The sequence below is a fragment of the Ranitomeya imitator genome, chromosome 1 (assembly GCF_032444005.1).
Source record: "Ranitomeya imitator isolate aRanImi1 chromosome 1, aRanImi1.pri, whole genome shotgun sequence".
Lineage (NCBI taxonomy): Eukaryota > Metazoa > Chordata > Amphibia > Anura > Dendrobatidae > Ranitomeya > Ranitomeya imitator.
Genome location: NC_091282.1, coordinates 1,037,368,489 through 1,037,396,093, shown reverse-complemented (window position 1 = coordinate 1,037,396,093; position 27,605 = coordinate 1,037,368,489). Strand labels below are relative to the sequence as shown.

The 27,605-nt window shown below is 44.4% G+C and overlaps 2 protein-coding genes across 5 annotated transcripts in view; one reads left to right on the top strand and one right to left on the bottom strand.

The window, feature by feature from the left end:
* DCLK2 (doublecortin like kinase 2) overlaps positions 1–27,605 on the bottom strand; it is a 197,323-nt gene that overhangs the window by 40,028 nt on the left and 129,690 nt on the right. For all 4 annotated transcript variants that reach the window (XR_011316970.1, XR_011316971.1, XM_069744050.1 and 1 more), the window contains 2 exons: positions 20,683–20,802; positions 19,230–19,376 (listed from right to left, as the gene is read on the bottom strand). Coding sequence is in view for 2 of the 4 variants with exons in the window: in XM_069744050.1 (XP_069600151.1) it covers positions 19,230–19,376; positions 20,683–20,802 (267 nt within the window). In the remaining 2 variants the exon portion in view is untranslated. The remainder of the gene's footprint in view (positions 1–19,229; positions 19,377–20,682; positions 20,803–27,605) is intronic.
* On the top strand, positions 517–3,054 carry LOC138658273 (uncharacterized). The gene is made up of 3 exons (XM_069745753.1): positions 517–695; positions 843–1,002; positions 1,937–3,054. Exons 1-3 carry the CDS (start codon positions 539–541, stop codon positions 3,009–3,011), a joined length of 1,392 nt encoding a protein of 463 aa, XP_069601854.1. The 5' UTR covers positions 517–538; the 3' UTR covers positions 3,012–3,054.

Below are 27,605 nucleotides of genomic sequence, written 5' to 3'. Positions count from 1 at the left end.
CAGTTGGAGTGCAATGTTCTTTGTGGTTGAAATGTAAATGTTTTTTTTTTTTTTAAATTGCTGTATTGTGCCAAGGAGCATAGGATAAATGTTATTTTGTTCTTTATTTCAGAATTTTATTATGGCCAGCGATTCCAGCAACACCTCACCGCTGAGGAGTCCGGTGAGTACATGATCTACTGTTGCTTACTATTCGCTGTCATTTGTAGATGGGTCACTCAACTTTTTGGTAAACTATTTTGCAGGCTTCTTCAAGTGAGGAGGAGAGCCAGGAGGAACAGAGGGAGCAGCAGCAGAGACCACGGGGCCAAGCTGTGGTTGCAGGACGGCGAGTAAGTTTTTATGTCAAACCTATTCCTTTTTTTTTCTTAAATTTTTTTGTTTTTGCGTGTATGGGGGGTGGTGGGAGGGGGTGGTGGTGGAGGTGGTAGGTGGCGGTGGAGGAGATAGGGACAACATTTGTTATCTTGCAAACATTAATATTTTACATTTATTCTAGGTTTCACAACGGGCCCATGATGACCCACTGAATATCGACATGATGGTGGCATCCATAGAGGAACGGGGCCCGTTGTGGGACAGCCGTGACCCCCGGCACGCGGACCAGGGCATATTGCGCCGTTTGTGGATAGAGGTGGCACAATCGCTGTGGGATGGCTTCGACAGCGCTTCCCCCACGGGCAAAGCTAATTTTCGTAAGTATTTCCAAAATGCAGCTGTGACCCATCATGCCAGGATTACACAACCGTGTGTGATGTCTTCTATTGGGATTGCACACGGTTGCGTAATCGTTTTCAATTTTTTCTCAAAAACTTATATATTTTTTTAAAATTTATACACAGTTAAACAATTGAAGACCAGATGGCGCTCCATGAAGGACCGTTTCAGGAGGGGCCTGAAAAAGGAGGGACAGATCCGTAGTGGTGCTGCAGCGTCAAGGACCTCTGTGTACAAATACAACCGTATATTGCAGTTCTTGCGACCGGTCCTTGACAGCAGAGAGTAAGTATAGTACCTATGCACACACCTAGTTTTTACAACATGCATATTCACGTACTATATTCCAGCCACGTAGGTTATTGCCCAGCCATTTATTTTGGCAAGTACGAAGTATAGAAATGAAGAAAAAAATGCAAGCTCGCCGAGGCGTGAAAAGTAAAAAATACATACTTTTATCCACTTCAATCATAAGCAGAGGATGAAACATCAGCACAATACAATAGACACTATCTACGCGTTTCAGGTGACAGGGAACATCAGACCTGAAACGCGTAGATAGTGTTTTTATTGTATTGTGCTGATGTTTCATCCTCTGCTTCTGATTGAAGTGAATAAAGTATTTAGTTTTTACTTTTCACGCCTCGGTGACCTCGTATTTTTTATTCATTTCTGGTCTTCTCACGCTTGACACAGCGGCTCCGTGCTCTGAGCCTTCTGGGATTACTACAATGGTGAGCTTGACTTACTATTTCTTTCCCTGAAATCAGAAGTATACAGAACACATAGTAGATTGGCCATGCCCGGGCAATATTTCATAGTGGAGTAGTATAGTGCCCATCCAGGTGTATCCCAGTTTTTTTACACACAAAAACTTAAAATATAATAGACACAGCATAACTTCTACTGCAAGGCAAGTTATGTTCCCATGGTTGCTCAGCTCGCAGGACCTGTGATGACGTCTCGGTCACATGACCGTGACGTCATGGCAGTTCCAACGGTAAGCGTAACTGTCGGGCGTTACAAACCGCAACCATGGGTGACTATTTTGGAATCAATAAATGCATTTTTTATTTTAAGATTGATGCGGCATATGCAGTGTCAATATTAAAAATAAGTTAATATTAACGGCGGCAATGGATACCGCCGGTAAAGTTAATTATTGACGCATGTGAAATGTTATATTTAGTATACTAATGGTTTCCTTATGTTTTCACAGAACACACAGCAGCACCCGCGAGACTGTCCGACCCTCTGGAGCGGTCCTTCGTGAAGCGCCATCTGAACCGTCGCAGCCATCCCACAGCGAGAGCAGGTCTGCACCACCACAATCTGGCGAACCGGCAGCCGGTCCATCAGATGTTCCCCTGGCCGAGGCCTCTGTCGCTCCTTCCTTCGGGTCTTCCCGACAGAGTCAGAGGGCCTCGGACAGGGCGGTCATGCCCGAATTTTTACATTTGAGCACCGTATTTCAGAATGGTTTCAAGGCGCTGTGCGATAAAATGTCCAATATCGACCGGCGTCTTGAAAACATCGAATCGGAGCTCTCGAGGCCGGCCAAACATTTTTTTAGTGCCATTCACAAGGGCATGGTTGAACATCTTACGCCGGAACTCCAAATTTCGGTCATGCAGGGCTGCAACAACGCATATGTCACTGCTCTGCAGCAGGCTCGGGTCATGCAGTCAGCGACTACAGTGCCCGCAGTACCATCGTTGGCTGCCATGACTCCGACTCCTGCTGCAGAGCACCACCACAGAGCTCCGCGTGCCGAGGGCCACCGCCACCGCCACCACAGAACACAGCCCCAAAGTTCTGATCATGCCAGGCCTTCAAGGGCACACAGACGGGAAGCCGACCCACACCCAGAGGGAGAGAGGAGGAAAAAAAAGAAGAAGACGACGACAAGCACTACGACCTTGGCTATGGCTGCTCCCAAAACAACCACCAGTACACAGCCTGGGTCGACCCGGAGCACACCAAGTACCCAGCCTGGGTCAACACGGAGTACACCCAGTACCCAGCCTGGGTCTACAAGGAGTACACCTAGTACACAGCCTGGGTCTACCCGGAGCCGGAGTAGCCAGCCAAGGACACTGGTCGTCCCTCCTCCTCCCTCACCTCCTGCTTTGGCAGTCTCGCCACCGTCAACTGGCTGGATTGATGTCGGCATCCCGTCTAGTGTCATAGACTATGCTGCTTCCTCCCCCTCGTCCTCCTCCTCGGTCTCCTCAACACCCCCCAAAAGTGGGGTATATCAATCCCCCTTAATTGCTGACATAGATACCCCTTAACATTTCCCTTTTCTTTTATTTTGTGTCCCTAATAAAATTGTTATTTTTTTAAAAATACTGAGTTTTTATTGTCTCAAATAAAGTTTGCACCAAATCACACTGTGCGCCGTATACACAAATATTGTGTTTGTAACACCTGATGTGCAATGTCTGACAATATTTTATAATTTTTTTTTTCATTTTTTTATAGGGCTGTCGCTCATTGTACTATGAGATGTTACAAACACAAACAGCATTGCTCAATATATCAAGTTTAAAATGTACCATCACACCACGATTTCAGTAACGATATAGTTGGTTTTTGTGTGTAACCAACGTTATCTTTTCTGAAATCGTACAACGATTAGACCCCTGCTGTGAGATTATTGGTGTCAGCGAATGATTAGGAATTTTTTTGGGTAACTGATCACACGCTGTCATTGTTGGATCTGCGTGTTTGACACCGATCCAGCGATGTCTTTGTTTTACACAAGGGAATATTGGGTTACTAGCGCTGTGTTTTAAACACTCAAATAAGTGAACAATACCCCTCCCCCCCAAAAAAAAAGGTGTCAACCACGTCCCTCGCCGTCATCTTTCCGCAGTGACTGACACTGTGATTCCCGCCCGTAAAGCAGAGCACACCGTTGACTTAATAAACGCTGTGCTTTAGGGCTGGCACAGTACGGAAAGATGACGGCGATGGACGTGTCACACACCGGAATGTAAGGGTTTTTTAATTTTTTTAAATTACATTAACAATGGTAAACAGGGAAAACATCATGAGTGCGGCCATGCGCTTCATAACATTACCCAGATTACACGGGGACTTGCTCTTTTTTGGTCGCTGGAGAGCTGTCTGTGTGACAGCTCTCCAGCAACCACGCGACGACTAAACAACGATCACGGTCCGGTCGTATCACTGGTCGGTATTGTTGGATAATAGTTTTATTACGGTACCTTAAGAATATTGGTCAGGTGAGGTGGTAGCAATGTTCACAGTGTCGCCACTATTTGACTCTGGACGAATTCTAGCATCCTGAGTGCAATAGTGTTAACTCTGTAGAGTTTTGCAAACATGATCGTCTCCCTCCTTGTCAAGCCAGGTTCATTATGCAAATAGTCAGCAGGATTAAAAATGGTTGACAAGGTGGGAGCCGATCATGTTATATGTCAAAACTATGGAAAACACGGCTGAAATATTTTTTTGTTTTGTCACAGTCCATTTGGGTACTGGTGCTCACATAAATTTTGTGGGACACACATTACTTTACATAACATTGGATTTTACAATTTGATTGCTATGGAAAAACATATGGGAGATTTGTTTTGTGAAAACGGAAAGGCACAAGAACTTTATTTCAAAACACAACGCATTAGACAATCAGGGGACATTATAACAATAACCTTACATAGGATGGTAAAATGACATGGACTCCACAGTGTTTACATGACATCATAATACCAAGATGAATTAAACCATTTGATCTTGCCATGAAACACGGCCAACATCTGAAACAAAGTATGCAGCAAATTGGTCCCTCATATGAGCAATCTCCACAGTTGTCCGCAGAGGATGATCTTGATAATCAGGCAATGGATTTGGTATGGGTTCATCGAGTTCCACGTTGACTCTCTCTTTATCAATAATAAAATTGTGGAGAACCACACACGCCTTCACCACCTCATCCACTGTCTCAATTTTCAAATTTATAGCGGATCCTAAGATACGCCATTTGGAGACAAGGATTCCAAAGGCGCACTCCACAGTTCTTCTGGCCCTGGACAGTCTATAATTAAATATACTTTTGGTGCGGTCCAACCCCCGACTGGAGTACGGTTTAAGTAGGTTGCCACTCATTTGAAAAGCCTCATCCCCAACCACAACAAATGGCAGGGCCGGTCCTTCGGTGTTGGGAAGAGGTCGTGGCTGGGGGAAATTAAAATTGTTATCGTACAATCTTCGGCCCATATCAGACTCCTTAAATGTCCGTGAATCATTTGCATGGCCAAACGCTCCAATGTCCACAGCGAGAAACCTGCAGTCCGCACCTGCAATTGCCATGAGCACGGTGGAAAAGTATTTTTTATAATTAACACCTTCCCGACCCATGACGCCACGTAGGCGTCATGAAAGTCGGTGCCAATCCGATCCATGACGCCTATGTGGCGTCATGGAAAGATCGCGTCCCTGCAGATCCGGTGAAAGGGTTAACTCCCATTTCACCCGATCTGCAGGGACAGGGGGAGTGGTAGTTTAGCCCAGGGGGGGTGGCTTCACCCCCTCGTGGCTACGATCGCTCTGATTGGCTGTTGAAAGTGAAACTGCCAATCAGAGCGATTTGTAATATTTCACCTATTATAACGGGTGAAATATTACAATCCAGCCATGGCCGATGCTGCAATATCATCGGCCATGGCTGGAAATACTAATGTGCCCCCACCCCACCGATCGCCCCCCCAGCCCCCCGATCTGGCTGGTACACTGCTCCGGCTCCCCTCCATCCTGTGCTCCGCTCCCCCCCGAGCTCTTGTCCGCTCCCCCCGTGCTCCAATCACCCCCCCGTGCTCCAATCACCCCCCCTGCATTCCGATCCACCCCCCCGTGCTCCATTCCACCCCCCCGTGCTCCGTTCCAGCCCCCCCGTGCTCCGTTCCACGCCCCCGTGCTCCGTTCCACGCCTGCCGTGCTCCGATTCCCCCCCCGTGCTCCGATCCCCCCCTTGGTCCCCCCACCCCATCATACTTACCGATCCTGCCGGGGTCCCGTCCGTCTTCTCCCTGGGCGCCGCCATCTTCCAAAATGGCGGGCGCATGCGCAGTGCGCCCGCCGAATCTGCCGGCCGGCAGATTCGTTCCAAAGTGCATTTTGATCACTGAGATATAATCTATCTCAGTGATCAAAATAAAAAAAATAATAAATGACCCCCCCCCCTTTGTCACCCCCATAGGTAGGGACAATAAAAAAATAAAGAAATTTTTTTTTCCCACTAATGTTAGAATAGGGTTAGGGTTAGGGGTAGGGTTAGGGTTAGGGGTAGGATTAGGGTTAGGGGTAGGGTTAGGGGTAGGGTTAGGGTTAGGGCTAGGGTTAGGGTTTCGGTATGTGCACACGTATTCTGGTCCTCTGCGGATTTTTCCGCTGCGGATTTGATAAATCCGCAGTGCTAAACCGCTGCGGATTTATGGCGGATTTACCGCGTTTTTTTCTGCGCATTTCACTGCGGTTTTACAATTGCGATTTTCTATTTGAGCAGTTGTAAAACCGCTGCGGAATCCGCACAAAGAAGTGACATGCTGCGGAATGTAAACCGCTGCGTTTCCGTGCAGTTTTTCCGCAGCATGTGTACAGCGATTTTTTGTTCCCATAGGTTTACATTGAACTGTAAACTCATGGAAAACTGCTGCGGATCCGCAGTGTTTTCCGTAGCGTGTGCACATACCTTTAGAATTAGGCCATGTGCCCACACTGCGGATTGGCCGCTGCGGATTCGCAGCAGTATTCCATCAGGTTTACAGTACCATGTAAACATATGAAAAACCAAATCCGCTGTGCCCATGGTGCAGAAAATACCGCGCGGAAACGCTGCGTTGTATTTTCCGCAGCATGTCAATTCTTTGTGCGGATTCCGCGGCGTTTTACACCTGTTCCTCAATAGGAATCCGCAGGTAAAATCCGCACAAAAAACACTGGAAATCCGCGGAAAATCCGCAGGTAAAACGCAGTGCCTTTTACCCGCGGATTTTTCAAAAATGGTGCGGAAATATCTCACACGAATCCGCAACGTGGGCACATAGCCTTAGGGTTAGGGTTGGAATTAGGGTTGTGGTTAGGGTTGTGATTAGGGTTATGGCTACAGTTGGGATTAGGGTTAGGGGTGTGTTGGGGTTAGTGTTGGAGGTAGAATTGAGGGGTTACCACTGTTTAGGCACATCAGGGGTCTCCAAACGCAACATGGCGCCACCATTGATTCCAGCCAATCTCGTATTCAAAAAGTCAAATGGTGCTCCCTCACTTCCGAGCCCTGACGTGTACCCAAACAGTGGTTTACCCCCACATATGGGGTATCAGTGTACTCAGGATAAACTGCGCAACAATTATTGGGGTCCAATTTCTCCTGTTACCCTTGTGAATCTAAAAAAATGCTTGCTAAAACATCATTTTTGAGGAAAGAAAAATGATTTTTTATTTTCACGGTTCTGCGTTGTAAACGTCTGTGAAGCACTTGGGGGTTCAAAGTGCTCACCACATATCTAGATAAGTTCCTTGGGGGGTCTAGTTTCTAAAATGTGGTCACTTGTGGGGGGTTTCTACTGTTTAGGCACACCAGGGGCTCTGCAAACGCAACGTGACGCCCGCAGAGCATTCCATCAAAGTCTGCATTTCAAAACGTCACTACTTCACTTCCGAGCCCCAACGTGTGCCCAAACAGTGGTTTACCCCCACATATGGGGTATCACCGTACTCCGGAGAAACTGGACAACAAATATTGGGGTCAAATTTCTCCTGTTACCCTTGGGAAAATTAAAAAATTCTGGGCTAAATAATTATTTTTGAGGAAAGAAAACGTATTTATTATTTTCACGGCTCTGCATTATAAACTTCTATGAAGCACTTGGGGGTTCAAAGTGCTCACCACACATCTAGGTAAGTTCCTTTCGGGGTCTAGTTTCCAAAATGGGGTCACTTGTGGGGGGTTTCTACTGTTAAGCCACATCAAGGGCTCTGCAAACGCAACGTGACGCCCACAGAGCATTCCATCAAAGTCTGCATTTCAAAACGTCACTACTTCACTTCCGAGCCCCAACGTGTGCCCAAACAGTGGTTTACCCCCACATATGGGGTATCAGCGTACTCAGGAGAAACTGGACAACAACTTATGGGGTCCAATTTCTCCTGTAACCCTTGGGAAAATAAAAAATTCTGGGCTAAATAATTATTTTTGAGGAAAGAAAACGTATTTATTATTTTCACGGCTCTGCATTATAAACTTCTATGAAGCACTTGGGGGTTCAAAGTGCTCACCACACATCTAGATAAGTTCCTTTGGGGGTCTAGTTTCCAAAATGGGGTCACTTGTGGGGGGTTTCTACTGTTAAGCCACATCAGGGGCTCTGCAAACGCAACGTGACGCCCACAGAGCATTCCATCAAAGTCTGCATTTCAAAACGTCACTACTTCACTTCCGAGCCCCGGCATGTGCCCAAACAGTGATTTACCCCCACATATGGGGTGTCAGCGTACTCAGGAGAAACTGGACAACAACTTTTGGGGTCAAATTTCTCCTGTTACCCTTGGGAAAATAAAAAATTGCAGGCTAAAAGATCATTTTTGAGAAAATAATTTATTTTTTTTATTTTCATGGCTCTGCGTTATAAACTTCTGTGAAGCACTTGGGGGTTCAAAGTCCTCACCACACATCTAGATTAGATCCTTTGGGGGTCTAGTTTCCAAAATGGGGTCATTTCTGGGGGATCTCCAATGTTTAGGCACACAGGGGCTCTCCAAACGTGACATGGTGTCCGCTAATGATTGGAGCTAATTTTCCATTTAAAAAGCCAAATGGCGTGCCATCCCTTCCGAGCCCTGCCGTGTGCCCAAACAGTGATTTACCCCCACATATGGGGTATCAGCGTACTCAGGACAAACTGGACAACAATATTTGGGGTCCAATTTCTCCTATTATCCTTGGCAAAATAGGAAATTCCAGGCTAAAAAATCATTTTTGAGGAAAGAAAAATTATTTTTTATTTTCATGGCTCTGCGTTATAAACTTCTGTGAAGCACCTGGGGGTTTAAAGTGCTCAATACGCATCTAGATAAGTTCCTTGGTGGGTCTAGTTTCCAAAATGGGGTCACTTGTGGGGGAGCTCCAATGTTTAGGCACACAGGGGCTCTCCAAACGCAACATGGTGTCCGCTAACAATTGGAGCTAATTTTCCATTCAAAAAGTCAAATGGCGCGCCTTCCCTTCCGAGCCCTGCCGAGTGCCCAAACAGTGGTTTACCCCCACATATGAGGTATCGGCGTACTCGGGAGAAATTGCCCAACAAATTTTATGATCCATTTTATCCTACTGCCCATGTGAAAATGAAAAAATTGAGGCGAAAAGAATTTTTTTGTGAAAAAAAAGTACTTTTTCATTTTTACAGATCAATTTGTGAAGCACCTGAGGGTTTAAAGTGCTCACTAGGCATCTAAATAAGTTCCTTGGGGGGTCTAGTTTCCAAAATGGGGTCACTTGTGGGGGAGCGCCAATGTTTAGGCACACAGGAGCTATCCAAACGCGACATGGTGTCCGCTAACGATGGAAATAATTTTTCATTCAAAAAGTCAAATGGCGCTGCTTCCCTTCCGAGCCTTACCATGTGCCCAAACAGTGGTTTACCCCCACATGTGAGGTATTGGTGTACTCAGGAGAAATTGCCCAACACATTTTAGGATCCATTTTATCCTGTTGCCCATGTGAAAATGAAAAAATTGAGGCTAAAAGAATTTTTTTGTGAAAAAAAAGTACTTTTTCATTTTTACGGATCAATTTGTGAAGCACCTGGGGGTTCAAAGTGCTCACTATGCATCTAGATAAGTTCCTTGGGGCGTCTAGTTTCCAAAATGGGGTCACTTGTGGGGGAGCTCCAATTTTTAGGCACACGGGGGCTCTCCAAACGTGACATGGTGTCCGCTAAAGAGTGGAGCCAATTTTTGATTCAAAAAGTCAAATGGCGCTCCTTCCCTTCCAAGCCCTGCCATGCGCCCAAACAGTGGTTTACCCCCACATATGAGGTATCAGCGTACTCAGAACAAATTGGACAACAACTTTCGTGGTTCAGTTTCTCCTTTTACCATTGGGAAAATAAAAAAATTGTTGCTAAAAGATAATTTTTGTGACTAAAAAGTTAAATGTTCATTTTTTCCTTCCATGTTGCTTCTGCTGCTGTGAAGCACCTGAAGGGTTAATAAACTTCTTGAATGTGGTTTTGAGTACCTTGAGGGGTGCAGTTTTTAGAATGGTGTCACTTTTGGGTATTTTCAGCCATATAGACCCCTCAAACTGACTTCAAATGTGAGGTGGTCCCTAAAAAAAATGGTTTTGTAAATTTCGTTGTAAAAATGACAAATCGCTGGTCAAATTTTAACCCTTATAACTTCCTAACAAAAAAAAATTTTGTTTCCAAAATTGTGCTGATGTAAAGTAAACATGTGGGAAATGTTATTTATTAACTATTTTGTGTCACATATCTCTCTGGTTTAACAGAATAAAAATTAAAAATGTGAAAATTGCGAAATTTTCTAAATTTTCGCCAAATTTCCGTTTTTATCACAAATAAACGCAGAATTTATTGACCTACATTTACCACTAACATGAAGCCCAATATGTCACGAAAAAACAATCTCAGAACCGCTAGGATCCGTTGAAGCGTTCCTGAGTTATTACCTCATAAAGGGACACTGGTCAGAATTGCAAAAAACGGCAAGGTCTTTAAGGTCAAAATAGGCTGGGTCATGAAGGGGTTAAAAAACAGAGATCCACTTCTGGAAGGCTTGGTAATCCTAATGTGCTTCCCATCCACGGCTCCAATACAGTTAGGGAAAGAACACACTTGTTCGAATTTTTGGGCGTTGGCCTGCCATAATTCTGTTGTAGGGATGGGTAAAAATTCCTCACGGAGGTTGTCCCACAATGCGCGGCATGTGTCGGCAATAATACCAGACAGTGTGGAGACTCCAATCCGAAACTGGAAATGCAGTGATCTCAAGGTCTCTCCGGTAGCAAGGAAACTGACAAGAAGAAAAAGAAATAAATGTAATTAATTAAATTGTTATGAAATAATTTTTCATTCTTAATTACAATCCCCCACCCCACAAAACCAAAACACGTTACTTTAAAAAATGGCAAGAACATATAAATCCTTCACATTGCATTACGTACCGTAGAGTCACCAGCAGACGTTCTTCGGGGGAAATCGATTTACGGAGCTGCGTGTCCTGCCTGGAAATGGTTCCTTCCACCAGACGCAGCAGATATCGGAAGCTGTTTTGTGACATCCTGGTGTATTCAAAGTATTTCTCCTGGTTCTCATTTAATTCGCCAAACAGACAATGGTAGGCTCCACGACTCTCTCGGACTTCCACTATAGGGTGTAGCCAAAAACGCCGACGACTCCTTCTCCGTAGTTTGTCTCTTTTCCTCTGTTCATGACAGGCAATAGCATAAGCAATAGCAAGTGCTAATTCCAGCTCAATATTGAGGTAGATACTCTCCATGGTACGCTCCATCCTGATGCTGTATGGTTGGAAATAATCTATACCGGGGTATATATACCACTATTACATTAATACCCACCCTCATCTACCCATTGGTGGCATTATCTAGTGTCTAGACACTAGACCCACCCTCTTCTATTCATTGGTGGTGTTATCTAGTGTCTAGACACTAAATTCTGTGGAAAGATAACATCATTGTTTGACAACGCATGCGTCGTAAAACGCTGCGTTTTTTGGGAAAACGCAACAAAAACGCACAAAAAACGCTGCGTTTTACGACGCATCCGTTCGACGCATGCATCAAAAATGGTGCGCTTTTGCGTGCGTTTCCGATCCATCGTGCGTTGCGTCGGCGACGCTGCGTCGCATGACGCTAATGTGAACGTAGCCTTAAATGTCCCTGTCAGAGATTGATAGAGCTGTCAGAGATGTAACACAGTAATCATCTGCTGGGAAAAATGCAGGCTCAGCTCCGGAGCCTCCATCAAATCCACGCAAGATCTTCATGAAAACCTTGCACCTGACATAAATCAAAATGTTAGTGTTTCCAATAAAATCAGTCCTGCAGTCAGAGGATTGGGCCCTGCATTCACATATCAGTGTCCGAGTACATATCACGGTCCCAGTAGATACAGTGGGGAAAATAAGTATTTGATACAATGCTGATTTTGAACGTTTTCCCAACTACAAAGAATGAAGACGTCTACAATTTTTCTCACAGGAACATTTCAATTGTGAGTGACCAAATCTAAAAATAAAAAACAGAAAGTCACATTGTATAAGTTTTAAATAATTAAATTGCATTTTACTGCATGAAATAAGTATTTGATCACCGACCAACCAGCAAGAATTCTGGCTCTCACAGACCTGTTAAGTTTTCTTTTAGATGCCCTCCTACTCTGCACAAGGCTGGTATGGGCTACAAGATAATAGGCAAGGAGCTTGGTGAGAAGGCAACAACTGTTGACACAATTATAATATAATGGAAGAAACACAAGATGACTGCAAATCTTTCTCAGTTTGGGACTCCATGCAAGATCTCGTCTCATGTGGCAAGAATGATTCTGAGAAAGGTCAGGAATCAGCCCAGAACTACATGGGAGAAACTGGTCAATGACCTGAAGAGAGCTGGAACCACAGTCTCAATCATTACCATTAGTAACACACTATGCTGTAATGGATTCAAATCCTGCAGGGCACGCAAGGTCCCCCTGCTCATGCCAGTACATGTCCAGATCCTTTTGAAATTCACCAATGATCATCTTGATGATCCAGAGAAGGCATGGGAGAAGGTCACACGGTCAGAGAAGAGAAAAATAGACCTTTTTGGTATCAACTCCACTCACCGTGTTTGGAGGAAGAAGAAGGATGAGTACAAACCAAAGAACACTATTCCAACCATGAAGCAAAGTGGGGAAAACATCTTACTTTTGTAAAACATCTTGCTTTTCTGCCAAGGGAACAGGACGACTGCACCGCATTGAAAGGAGGATGGATGGGGTCGTGTATATTGAGATTTTGGCCAACAACCTCCTTCCCTCAGTAAGGGTACCGTCACACTATAACATTTCGATCGCTACGACGGTACGATTCGTGACGTTCCAGCGATATCGTTACGATATCGCTGTGTCTGACACGCAGCAGCGATCAGGGATCCTGCTGAGAATCGTACGTCGTAGCAGATCGTTTAGAACTTTCTTTCATCGCTGGATCTCCCGCTGTCATCGCTAGATCGGTGTGTGTGACACCGATCTAGCGATCTAGCGATGCGATCCAGCGATGCGTTCGCTTGTAACCAGGGTAAACATCGCGTAACTAAGCGCAGGACCGCGCTTAGTTACCCGATGTTTACCCTGGTTACAAGCGTTAAACTAAAAAAAAACAAACAGCACATACTTACATTCTGGTGTCCGTCAGGTCCCTTGCCGTCTGCTTCCCGCACTGTGACTGCCGGCCGTAAAGTGAAAGCAGAGCACAGCGGCTGTACTTTCACTTTACGGCCGGCAGTCACTGAGTGCGGGAACCAGACTGCAAGGGACCTGACGGACACCAGAATGTAAGTATGTGCTGTTTTTTTTTTTTTTAGTTTAACGCTTGTAACCAGGGTAAACATCGGGTAACTAAGCGCGGTCCTGCGCTTAGTTACCCGATGTTTACCCTGGTTACCCAGGGACCTCGGCATCGTTGGTCGCTGGAGAGCTGTCTGTGTGACAGCTCCCCAGCGACCACACTACGATTTACCTACGATCATGGCCAGGTCATATCGCTGGTCGTGATCGTAGGTAAATCGTATAGTGTGACGGTACCCTAAGAGAATTGAAGATGTGTCGTGGCTGGGTCTTCCAGCATGACAATGACCTGAAACTAAGAAGTGACTCGTAGGAAGCATTTCAAGGTCCTAGAGTGGCCTAGCCAGTCTCCAGAGCGGAACCCAATAGAAAAGGTGAAAAGCTGAAATAGAAAATAAAAAGGGAGATAAAACTCAATGTTGCCCAGTGACAGCCCTGAAACCTGAAGGGTCTGGTGAAGATCTGTATGGAGGAGTGGGCCAAAATCCATGTTGCAGTTTGTGCAAACTTGGTCAAGAACTATAGGAAACATCTGACCTCCGTAATTGCAAACACAGGTTTCTCTACCAAATATTAAGTTCTCTTTTTCTATTGTATCAAATACTTACCGTATTTCATGCAATAAAATGCAAATTAATTACCGTATATACTCGAGTATAAGCCGACCCGAGTATAAGCCGACCCGCTAATTTTGCCACAAAAAACTGGGAAAACAATGACTCGAGTATAAGCCTAGGGTGGAAAATGCAGCAGATACTGGTAAATTTCAAAAATAAAAATAGATACCAATAAACGTAAAATTAATTGAGCCATCAGTAGTTTAAGTGTTTTTGAATATCCATATTGACTCAGGAGCCCCATATAATGCGCCATACAGTTTATGATGGGCCCATAATATGCTCCATATTAAAATATGCCCCATATAATGCTGCACAAATGTTGATTATGACCCCATAAGATGCTCCATACAGACATTTGCCCCATACAATGCTGCCCATATGTTGATTACGGCCCCATAAGATGCTCCATAGAGACATTTGCCCCATATAATGCTCCACAAATGCTGATTATGGCCCAATAACATGCTCCATAGACACATTTGCCCGTATAATGCTCCACAAATGCTGATTATGGCTCCATAAGATGCTCCATAGATATATTTGCCCCATATAATGCTGCACATGGCCCCATAAGATGCTCTATACAGATATTTGCCCCATATAATGCTGCACATGGCCCCATACAGATATCTGCCCCATATAATGCTACACATGGCCCCATACAGATATTTGCCCCATATAATGCTGCACATGGCCCCATACAGATATTTGTCCCATATAATGCTGCACATGGCCCCATAAAGATATCTGCCCCATATAATGCTGCACATAGCCCCATAAGATGCTCCATACAGAAATTTGCCCCATATGTTCTTGCTGCGATTACAAAAAAAAAAAAATGACATACTCACCTCTCAGGCCCCCGGCACTTGCTATATTCACCAGTCCATGTTCCACCGATGGCCGCCGCTGTGTCTTCCCTGTCCTCTGCACTGACTGTTCTGGCAGAGGGCGGCGCGCACACTAATCGCGTCACCGCGCCCTCTGACCTGAGCATCACTGCAGAGGAAGGGGAAGACGCAGCGGCAGCCGTCGGTGGAACGGGGAACAGGTGAATATCACGCGCTGCATTATACTCACCTGCTCCTGGCACGGTGCAGTCCCTGGTTCTCTGGCGCCGGCAGCTTCTTCCTGTGTTGAGCAGTCACATGGTACCGCTCATTACAGTAATGAATATGCAGCTCCACCCCTATAGGAGTGGAGCCGTGCCAGGAGCAGGTGAGTATGATTAGACAGCTGCCGCTCCCCCTCCCCTGCCGACCCCTGGGTATGACTCGAGTATAAGCCGAGAGGGGCAATTTCAGCCTAAAAAAATGGGCTGAAATTCTCAGTTTATACTTGAGTATATACGGTATATAAAAATCATACAATGTGATTTTCTGGATTTTTTTTAAAGATTCTGCCTCCTTCAGTTGAAGTGTACCTACGATACAATTTACAGACCTCTACATTCTTTGTAGGTGGGAAAACTTGCAAAATCGACAGTGTGTCAAATACTTATTTTTCCCACTGCATATGCATATAAGGATATTAAGTTCAGGAGACCCATGCCAGGTCTGTGAATCATGGATATTCGGACCAGGACATACAGGTGGGTGAATGCAGCCTTTTACTTTGAGCATCTCCAGCATCTGCCGTTTGTAGTGTAAACCAAAGTTCCAATTTCACATTTAGTTTGACATGAAGAGGTTTTATGTTGGTTCTTGTATGTGTAACCTACACAATGTAACCGTTTAATTTGCTTGTGAGTGGATTAGAGAATCCTCTTAAAAGTAGACTACTTCAGGAGATCAGTGGTGTATAATTAAAATGATGCATAGAAAATCCCTCCTATACACCCAAAATGCCAATCACAGAGTATAAATCCAGGCTTGGTCTCTATATAATCCATTTAGGACTTATCTATAAAATGGTATTAGCTCCTATTAAAAACTAACGCCAGTTATCTTCTTATAGACTGTCCCTCCAGTTTAGTACTCAAGCCAACCAGTGCTTATCAAAGAAACATTTAGTTCAAGTCACGCATTGTCTGGAAAAGCAGTAAGCAGAGGTCATGAAGGAACATGAAAACCCTTGTACGATGACGCTGTAAAAATAACATTGTCAAGAATAAGCAAGTCACTGATTATTTGCCTAAAAGGCAATCTGTTCACACTGTCCAATGCAGCGGGACACAGATTGCCCATTAGGCCTGGGGAACGGCAGGACCACTATAAATCAAATGATTTTGTGTTTTGTAGAAAAGCCACATACTGCAATAATAACCCGACTTCTCCATCAAGTGCTTATAAATTCATATAACATTTGCTGCAGTTAGTAACATAAAGGGTTCACATATTAATCTTCATAAGAAAAGGCAGCAGTAATAAATGCTCAGCTCTATCAGAAATTAGAAATTCAACTACAATACATGAATTTGTTAAGACTGCGAGAGGTTAACAATAGGGACAATGAATGCATGGATTGCACGGTGGTTTTTCAGGATTATTAATATGATGGAACACATCTGAGACCTAACAATAAAATAACATTTTTTTTTTAAAGATTTGGCACCAATTGCACTAAATGTATAAAAAATGCTACTCACTACTTAATACAATTTAAATAACTAAAATAAATAATAGACATATGGGGCTCGTCTTGCTAACGTCAGGTCACAGCAGTCATACATGCCAGATGCCAGTTTATAATAAATTCTTTAGTTACGCCCCTTCCATGTATTTTTTTTTAATATGAAGTACAAGTCATATAACAAGATTAAGAGAGCAGTTTTTCAGCCCATAATTTAAAATGGTTATAACCAATCTGACAAGCTCTTTCCTGACTTTTTCATGCACAGCGAAGCCCTGGTCACTTATACAGTGAATGGCAGCACAGTCCCATGCAAAAAACATTGAAATTGCAACACTAAAAGGGAAAGTTGTGGAATTATGGAACTCACAGGATCAATAAACAAGTCAATGATATGTAAATGATGAAGAAATGGAAACAAAAACATCTTTATTTGTTCAGTATCGAGTATGAGTGCCACTTGCAGAAATACACACATTTAAACTCCTTGTCATGTTATTAATGAACTTAATGGGAGAAGAGCGCAGAGATGCTGTAGGCCATGGCAGCACGTTTACGTCAAGCAAGCTGCTAACAGTAGCCTGAGCAACATGCGGCCTTGGCATTGGTTTGTTGAAAAATGGCTCCTGGGACACTTTGGCTGCACGACCAAATCAATGTAACACCCAGCTGTTCGTGTACCGGAAACGAAGTGGTACAGTTACCTTACATTATGCCATCCCACACAATAATCCCGGAATTAGGACAAAGGGGATGTTTTCTCGCGAAGTCCTCTTCATGGCATTGCCCACGTGGTCTTCAGATGGAGATCAGAGGTTGAACTTAACTAATGGAGGCTAGAATGGAGGTCTATCCTCTTCAGTGATGAGTCCCTCTTTTGTCTTAAATGCAATAATAGTCAGAGATTGGTTTGGAGACCAAGTAGGCAAGACCATGAAGTGGCCTGTACAAGGGAATGTCACACCAGTCATGCTTCCGGGTTTATGGTGTGGGGTGCTCGTGCTTTTGTAAACAGCTTGCATGGCCTAAACGTGCTACCACGGCCTTCAGCTTTTCTGGACTTGTCGCCCATTGAGCATATCTTAGATGTCATTGGTCGGAAATTTCAAAGAGAGCCACTAGCAGCAGATCTACTTGGTATTTGTGCCCAACTGCATTAAGTGTAGCAGAAATTTCCTCAGACAACCATTAATAAGCTCATTGACAACAGCAAAAGTGTGTAAGTGGGTGCATTTCTGCTCCTGGCATTCACTTTCACTAATGAATTCTGTTTCCATTTTTTTTTCATCATTTTCACATCATTAAAATATCTATCCATCCTGTGACAAATTCCACAACTTTCCCTTCTTGTTGCAATTTTAATGTTAAGTAGTGCATATAAAATCGTGCAGCCATTCTATGCATAGCCAATGGCCAGGAGCATTGTTGTCTGGTGCAGGGCTGAGCCATTATCAGGTTCGGATTGATTCCCAAAGACCATAAAGTGACAGCCTATCCTGGCAACATGCCATTGCTTTGTAACACAGGACTATCCCTTTATTGTTATGGGATTTTGTTAAGGAAGGTAAGAGTAAAGGTACCTTCACACTAAACGATATCGCTAGCAATCCGTGACGTTGCAGCGTCCTGGCTAGCGATATCGTCCAGTGTGACACGCAGCAGCGATCAGAATCCTGCTGTGATGTCGTTGGTCGGGGCTAGAGGGCCAGACCTTTCTTTGGTCGCTGGCTCTCCCGCTGACATCGCTGAATCGGCGTGTGTGACACTGATTCAGCGATGTCTTCGCTGGTAACCAGGGTAAACATCGGGTTACTAAGCGCAGGGCTGCGCTTAGTAACCCGATGTTTACCCTGGTTACCGGCATCGTTGGTCGCTGGAGAGCGGTCTATATGACAGCTCTCCAGCGACCAAACAGCGACGCTGCAGCGATCCGGATCGTTGTCTGGATCGCTGCAGCGTCGTTTAGTGTGAAGGTACCTTAACTAACTTCTGAGATCTCCAATGATCTGCAGGAGAAAAAAGAGACAAAGGGGTCCTTTCACATTTGTACTTTACTCTGAGGTTCAAAATTTGTGTTCTGAATTACATTTTTTCTCATAAGCAATAGCTAGAAATTCTGTATGCTTGCAGAAGTGTTTCAAAGTTTAAAGGTACCGTCACACTCAGCAACTTTGCAACGAGAACGACAACAATCCGTGACGTTGCAGCGTCCTGGATAGCGATCTCGTTGTGTTTGACACGCAGCAGCGATCTGGATCCCGCTGTGCCATCGCTGGTCGGAGCTAGAAGTCCAGAACTTTATTTCGTCGCCAGGTCGGCATGTATCGTCATGTTTGACATCAAAAGCAACGACGCCAGCAACCTTTTACATGGAGCTAACAACCAGCGAGAACGATAAGTGAGTCGCCGTTACGTCACTGGATCGCTCCTGCATCGTTCTGGAGTTGCTGTGTTTGACGTCTCTACAGCGACCTAAACAGCGACGCTCCAGCGATCTAGTTTAGGTTGGATCGTTGTCTATATCGCTGCAGCGTCGCTGAGTGTGACGGTACCTTAAGACAAGTCTAGTGAAGGATTCTTTTAAGCAAACCATTCAATAAAGGTGAGTAATGCAAATATTAGTGCCAGATTACATCTGTCCGAAGGTTTCCTGGTCATCCATACAAAAGAAATGACTCAAGTAACAGATGAAGTGCTTGCATTTTCAACTTACCAGGAGGTTTTCAGGTTTGATGTCTCTATGAACTATATGAAGGCTGTGAAGATACTTCATAGCACTAGCAAGATTATATATCATTGCACTAGCGTCTCGCTCCGTATACTTGGTTGAAGATGTGATTGCGTCAAATAGATCTCCACCCTAGTAATACAGAAAATGGGATTGTTAAACATAATAATATTTCAGAATACATATTCAAAAACAAAATCATGTAAGAAGTTGTGATTGGAGGAGGTCTGGGTGCTGAGATACCCACCAGTCACTAGCGACAAAGGATACAAACACTTTGCTAAGGGGGTCGGATCTGTCATATCCAAATCAGAAGCAATTAACACAAGCTTTTTATTGAAATTGCCCTTTATGCCCCCTTACATATGGTGATAATTGGGCATGTACTACCATGTATAAGAAGGCTTTTTCCCAATCATTGGACCCTGTAAACACAGTACCAATCTGCAGATGAATGAGCAAAGTGCTTGTTTAGTGACTGATACTGATTGGATGGTTCACGTGGGCCCATACATAGATGCCGGCAGCACATCTACCCTTGTACATAGAGCAAGCACCGCTAACAATAACTTGTTAAATTTTGACTCAATATGGGCAGAAATTTGCCCAGGTAAATTATCTGCCCAGGTAATGCGGCTTTATTACTTTCACTATGAGTATTATGTTGGTCCAAAAAAATGCTAAAAACTACACATAGAGTTTTCTGTGTTTATTTTCCGCATGGTACGCAGCACCTTTACTCACATTTCACAAATCATTTTTATCAAATGTTATAGGATTATTAATAGTATTATTGAATACTGACAGCTACATGCAAATTTTCAGCTATGTTAGGGGTATTGTGAACAGACACATACTTCATCTCATCCTATAGTGAAGGAGCGTTTTTACTGCTTGCTGGCGTCCGTTAAATGACAGCTTATCAGCTAAATTCAATCCATTAGCAGCTGTTTAATAGCCTGTTGTGCCGGGCTCACTGCACTGCCATGCGTCTAGAACAATTGTTTATACACAGGACAATGTGCTGCCAAGAACAATGATTTTTAAGCAAGCCTAAAAGTTATTTCACCCAGCGAACTAGCGTTTTACTTGGTCAGTGAATGATTTGCGATCTGTTTAGACAGGCCCAAAATAGGGAAATAAGTGTGTCTAGGAAGGCTCGATCCCAATCATTGGCAAATGTAAATGCACTATCAGACTGGATAGAATAAAGTATATTTCCCTTTTAAGTAACAACTTAAAGAAAGCTAAAACAAGGAATGTATTAATTTGCCCATTGCTTGACCTTTTAATCCTGTTGTTTCAATAACTTCCATTTAGGAGTTTTCTTAAGCAATTACTGGATTTACTATATGATCCTATTTGCAATCATGTAATCTTATTAAAGCCTCTGTAAAGTGCGCACTTATGATTAATGAAATTGGAATAATCCTCTTACCTTCACTAATTCCATCACCAGATACAGTTCTGTTGTCGTGTCCATCTCTTCTATCAGCATGATAATATTGGGATGTTTAACCTGGCGAAGTATTGACACCTCGTTCTCAATCAGATGCTCCTGTAAAATGGGACATCTTGAATTAGAGAAAGGTTCATTTAGGTAAAACTTTCATTGACATGCATGTTCACCAGGCGTTGGCATCCATGACATTTAAAACCTTCACTCTTCAGGAGTAACGGCTCAAGAAAATCTGGGGATATTAGAGAAAATGTTCTATATCATTTTCCTATAGATGATTTGTGTTATGAAGGCAATCCAGTAACACAGTGTGCCAGTAATCAGAGCACATACAGTGATCTGACAATAACCCAAAAACAATAGAACGAGCTCTGAGACGTGGAATCTCTGTAGACCGCAATACCTGAACCTATCCTAAACACAACTAAAGGCAGCTGTGGATTGCGCCTGACACTACCTATGCAACTCGGCACAGCCTGAGGAACTGACTAGCCTGAAGATAGAAATACAAGCCTGACTTGCCTCAGAGAAATACCCCAAAGGAAAAGGCAGCCCCCCACATATAATGACTGTTAGCAAGATGAAAAGACAAAACGTAGGGATGAAATAGATTCAGCAAAGTGAGGCCCGATATTCTAGATAGAGCGAGGATAGCAAAGAGAACTTTGCAGTCTACAAAAAACCCTAAAGCAAAAAACCACGCAAAGGGGGCAAAAAGACCCACCGTGCCGAACTAACGGCACGGCGGTACACCCTTTGCGTCTCAGAGCTTCCAGCAAAAACGAATAGACAAGCAGGACAGAAAAAACAGCAACAAAAGCAAAGAAGCACTTATCTAAGCAGAGCAGCAGGCCACAGGAAAGATCCAGAAGCTCAGATCCAACACTGGAACATTGAAAAGGAGCAAGGAAGACAGAATCAGGTGGAGTTAAATAACAAGGCAGCCAACGAGCTCACCAGAACACCTGAGGGAGGAAGCCCAGAAGCTGCAGTACCACTTGTGACCACAGGAGTGAATTCAGCCACAGAATTCACAACAGTACACCCCCTTGAGGAGGGGTCACCGAACCCTCACCAGAGCCCCCAGGCCGACCAGGATGAGCCACATGAAAGGCACGAACAAGATCTGGAGCATGGACATCAGAGGCAAAAACCCAGGAATTATCTTCCTGAGCATAACCCCTCCACTTAACCAGATACTGGAGTTTCCGTCTAGAGACACGAGAATCCAAAATTTTCTCCACAATATACTCCAATTCCCCCTCCACCAAAACAGGGGCAGGAGGCTCAACAGATGGAACCATAGGTGCCACGTATCTCCGCAACAACGACCTATGGAATACATTATGTATGGAAAAGGAGTCCGGGAGGGTCAGACGAAAGGACACAGGATTGAGAATCTCAGAAATCCTATACGGTCCAATAAAACGAGGTTTAAATTTAGGAGAGGAAACCTTCATAGGAATATGACGAGAAGATAACCAAACCAGATCCCCAACACGAAGTCGGGGACCCACACGGCGTCTGCGATTAGCGAAAAGTTGAGCCTTCTCCTGGGACAAGGTCAAATTGTCCACTACCTGAGTCCAGATCTGCTGCAACCTGTCCACCACAGAATCCACACCAGGACAGTCCGAAGACTCAACCTGTCCTGAAGAGAAACGAGGATGGAACCCAGAATTGCAGAAAAATGGAGAGACCAAGGTAGCCGAGCTGGCCCGATTATTAAGGGCGAACTCAGCCAACGGCAAAAAGGACACCCAATCATCCTGGTCTGCAGAAACAAAACATCTCAGATATGTTTCCAAGGTCTGATTGGTTCGTTCGGTCTGGCCATTAGTCTGAGGATGGAAAGCCGAGGAAAAAGATAGGTCAATGCCCATCCTACCACAAAAGGCTCGCCAGAACCTTGAAACAAACTGGGAACCTCTGTCAGAAACAATATTCTCAGGAATGCCATGCAAACGAACCACATGCTGGAAGAACAAAGGCACCAAATCAGAGGAGGAAGGCAATTTAAACAAGGGCACCAGATGGACCATTTTAGAAAAGCGATCACAGACCACCCAAATGACTGACATCTTTTGAGAAACGGGAAGGTCAGAAATGAAATCCATCGAAATATGTGTCCAAGGCCTCTTCGGGACCGGCAAGGGCAAAAGCAACCCACTGGCACGTGAACAGCAGGGCTTAGCCCTAGCACAAATCCCACAGGACTGCACAAAAGTACGTACATCCCGTGACAGAGATGGCCACCAGAAGGATCTAGCCACTAACTCTCTGGTACCAAAGATTCCAGGATGACCAGCCAACACCGAACAATGAAGTTTAGAGATAACTTTACTAGTTCACCTATCAGGGACGAACAGTTTCTCGGCCGGACAACGATCAGGTTTATTAGCCTGAAATTTTTGCAACACTCGCCGCAAATCAGGGGAGATGGCAGACACAATGACTCCTTCCTTGAGGATACTCGCCGGCTCAGATAAAGCCGGAGAGTCGGGCACAAAACTCCTAGACAGAGCATCCGCCTTCACATTTTTAGAGCCCGGAAGGTACGAAATCACAAAATCGAAGCGAGCAAAAAATAACGACCAACGGGCCTGTCTAGGATTCAAGCGCTTGGCAGACTCGAGATAAGTAAGGTTCTTATGATCAGTCAATACCACCACGCGATGCTTAGCTCCTTCAAGCCAATGACGCCACTCCTCGAATGCCCACTTCATGGCCAGCAACTCTCGGTTGCCCACATCATAATTACGCTCAGCAGCAGAAAACTTCCTGGAAAAGAAAGCACATGGTTTCAACACTGAGCAACCAGAACCTCTCTGTGACAAAACCGCCCCTGCTCCAATCTCAGAAGCATCAACCTCGACCTGGAACGGAAGAGAAACATCTGGTTGACACAACACAGGGGCAGAACAAAAACGACGCTTCAACTCCTGAAAAGCTTCCACGGCAGCAGAAGACCAATTAACCAAATCAGCACCCTTCTTGGTCAAATCGGTCAATGGTTTGGCAATGCTAGAAAAATTACAGATGAAGCGACGATAAAAATTAGCAAAGCCCAGGAACTTTTGCAGACTTTTCAGAGATGTCGGCTGAGTCCAATCCTGGATGGCTTGGACCTTAACCGGATCCATCTCGATAGTAGAAGGGGAAAAGATGAACCCCAAAAATGAAACTTTCTGCACACCGAAGAGACACTTTGATCCCTTCACGAACAAAGAATTAGCACGCAGGACCTGGAAAACCATTCTGACCTGCTTCACATGAGACTCCCAATCATCTGAGAAGATCAAAATGTCATCCAAGTAAACAATCAGGAATTTATCCAGATACTCACGGAAGATGTCATGCATAAAAGACTGAAAAACAGATGGAGCATTGGCAAGTCCGAACGGCATCACTAGATACTCAAAATGACCCTCGGGAGTATTAAATGCCGTTTTCCATTCATCTCCTTGCCTGATTCTCACCAGATTATACGCACCACGAAGATCTATCTTAGTGAACCAACTAGCCCCCTTAATCCGAGCAAACAAGTCAGATAACAATGGCAAGGGATACTGAAACTTAACAGTGATCTTATTAAGAAGGCGGTAATCAATACACGGTCTCAGCGAACCATCCTTCTTGGCTACAAAAAAGAACCCTGCTCCCAGTGGTGATGACGATGGGCGAATATGTCCCTTCTCCAGGGATTCCTTCACATAACTGCGCATAGCGGTGTGTTCAGGCACGGATAAATTAAACAAACGACCTTTAGGGAATTTACTACCAGGAATCAAATTGATAGCACAATCACAATCCCTATGCGGAGGTAGGGCATCGGACTTGGGCTCTTCAAATACATCCTGATAATCAGACAAGAACTCTGGGACCTCAGAAGGAGTGGATGACGAAATAGACAAAAATGCAACATCATCATGTACCCCCTGACAACCCCAGCTGGACACCGACATGGATTTCCAATCTAATACTGGATTATGGGCTTGTAGCCATGGCAACCCCAACACGACCACATCATGCAGATTATGTAGCACCAGAAAGCGAATAACTTCCTGATGTGCAGGAGCCATGCACATGGTCAGCTGGGCCCAGTACTGAGGTTTATTCTTGGCCAAAGGTGTAGCATCAATTCCTCTCAACGGAATAGGACACCGCAAAGGCTCCAAGAAAAACCCACAACGTTTAGCATAATCCAAATCCATCAGATTCAGGGCAGCGCCTGAATCCACAAACGCCATGACAGAATACGATGACAAAGAGCATATCAAGGTAATGGACAGAAGGAATTTGGACTGTACAGTACCAATGACGGCAGACCTATCGAACCGCTTAGTGCGCTTAGGACAATCAGAAATAGCATGAGTGGAATCACCACAGTAGAAACACAGCCCATTCAGACGTCTGTGTTCTTGCCGTTCAACTCTGGTCATAGTCCTATCGCACTGCATAGGTTCAGGTTTAATCTCAGACAATACCGCCAGATGGTGCACAGATTTACGCTCGCGCAAGCGACGACCGATCTGAATGGCCAAAGACATAGACTCATTCAAACCAGCAGTCATAGGAAAACCCACCATGACATCCTTAAGAGCCTCAGAGAGACCCTTTCTGAACAAAGCTGCCAGCGCAGATTCATTCCACAGAGTGCGTACTGACCACTTCCTAAATTTCTGACAATATACTTCTATATCATCCTGACCCTGGCACAAAGCCAGCAAATTTTTCTCAGCCTGATCCACTGAATTAGGCTCATCGTACAGCAATCCGAGCGCCAGGAAAAACGCATCGACACCACTCAATGCAGGGTCTCCTGGCGCAAGAGAAAATGCCCAGTCCTGAGGGTCGCCGCGCAAAAAAGAAATAATAATCAAAACCTGTTGAACTGAATTACCAGAAGAATGAGGTTTCAAGGCCAGAAATAGCTTACAATTATTTTTGAAGCTCAGAAACTTAGTTCTATCACCAAAAAACAAATCAGGAATAGGAATTCTTGGTTCTAGCATAGATTTCTGATCAATTGTATCTTGAATCTTTTGTACATTTATAACGAGATTATCCATTGAAGAGCACAGAGCCTAAATATCCATGTCCACAGCTGTGTCCTGAAGCACCCTAATGTCTAGGGGAAAAAAAAGACTGAACACAGAGCTGAGAAAAAAAAATGATGTCAGAACTTCTTTTTTCCCTCTATTGAGAATCATTAGTTTGGCTCCTTGTACTGTTATGAAGGCAATCCAGTAACACAGTGTGCCAGTAATCAGAGCACATACAGTGATCTGACAATAACCCAAAAACAATAGAACGAGCTCTGAGACGTGGAATCTCTGTAGACCGCAATACCTGAACCTATCCTAAACACAACTAAAGGCAGCTGTGGATTGCGCCTGACACTACCTATGCAACTCGGCACAGCCTGAGGAACTGACTAGCCTGAAGATAGAAATACAAGCCTGACTTGCCTCAGAGAAATACCCCAAAGGAAAAGGCAGCCCCCCACATATAATGACTGTTAGCAAGATGAAAAGACAAAACGTAGGGATGAAATAGATTCAGCAAAGTGAGGCCCGATATTCTAGATAGAGCGAGGATAGCAAAGAGAACTTTGCAGTCTACAAAAAACCCTAAAGCAAAAAACCACGCAAAGGGGGCAAAAAGACCCACCGTGCCGAACTAACGGCACGGCGGTACACCCTTTGCGTCTCAGAGCTTCCAGCAAAAACGAATAGACAAGCAGGACAGAAAAAACAGCAACAAAAGCAAAGAAGCACTTATCTAAGCAGAGCAGCAGGCTACAGGAAAGATCCAGAAGCTCAGATCCAACACTGGAACATTGAAAAGGAGCAAGGAAGACAGAATCAGGTGGAGTTAAATAACAAGGCAGCCAACGAGCTCACCAGAACACCTGAGGGAGGAAGCCCAGAAGCTGCAGTACCACTTGTGACCACAGGAGTGAATTCAGCCACAGAATTCACAACAGTACCCCCCCTTGAGGAGGGGTCACCGAACCCTCACCAGAGCCCCCAGGCCGACCAGGATGAGCCACATGAAAGGCACGAACAAGATCTGGAGCATGGACATCAGAGGCAAAAACCCAGGAATTATCTTCCTGAGCATAACCCCTCCACTTAACAAGATACTGCAGTACCACTTGTGACCACAGGAGTGAATTCAGCCACAGAATTCACAACAGATTTGCTAAACCTGGGAATTTTTGTATACCGATACGCCTCTTAATAACCAGTTAATTAAACAGTACTGTGCTATTGACTATAGAGACTGGGTGCAAAATACACCAATAGAATGAAAAACTATGCAGTAGGTACAGAAACTAAAAAAACACGTAATTTTCTGATAAAAGGGATTGAAACGAGTGGTTTAATATGATTTTCTACAACATCTGAAAATTATTTTACCAAAATTAAGGGGATTGTCCACTCCTAAATAACATCTTGAGAAGATAAGGAAAAGTATGTGTCAATGTAAAATCTGGTGTTGACAGTTGTATCCAAGATGAAATTATGATGAATATATAAAAAAATCCAAACCATAATAGAATGCAATGAAGTTTACGTGAGTTGCAAATATTAAAAACCATGCAGATGCAGGAGAAGAAAAGCAAACAAGAAGAGGTTTACAGACACTCTGTAAGGGTACCGTCACACAGTGGCATTTTGATCGCTACGACGGCACGATTCGTGACGTTCCAGCGATATATATCCGTGACGTTCCAGCGATCTCGCTGTGTCTGACACGCTCCTGCGATCAGGGAGCCCGCTGAGAATCGTACGTCGTAGCAGATCATTTGAAACTTTCTTTCGTCGTCTAATGTCCCGCTGTGGCGGCATGATCGCATGGTGTAACAAAGATGTGCACGATATTGTATACGATGT

Excerpts from the sequence above, each read along its gene's own strand:
- LOC138658273 (XM_069745753.1), top strand. The coding sequence starts at position 539 with ATGATGGTGGCATCCATAGAGGAACGGGGCCCGTTGTGGGACAGCCGT. Across the intron at positions 696-842 it reads CACGGGCAAAGCTAATTTTC|TTAAACAATTGAAGACCAGA; the intron begins GTAAGTATTTCC and ends ATTTATACACAG. Across the intron at positions 1,003-1,936 it reads CCGGTCCTTGACAGCAGAGA|AACACACAGCAGCACCCGCG; the intron begins GTAAGTATAGTA and ends ATGTTTTCACAG.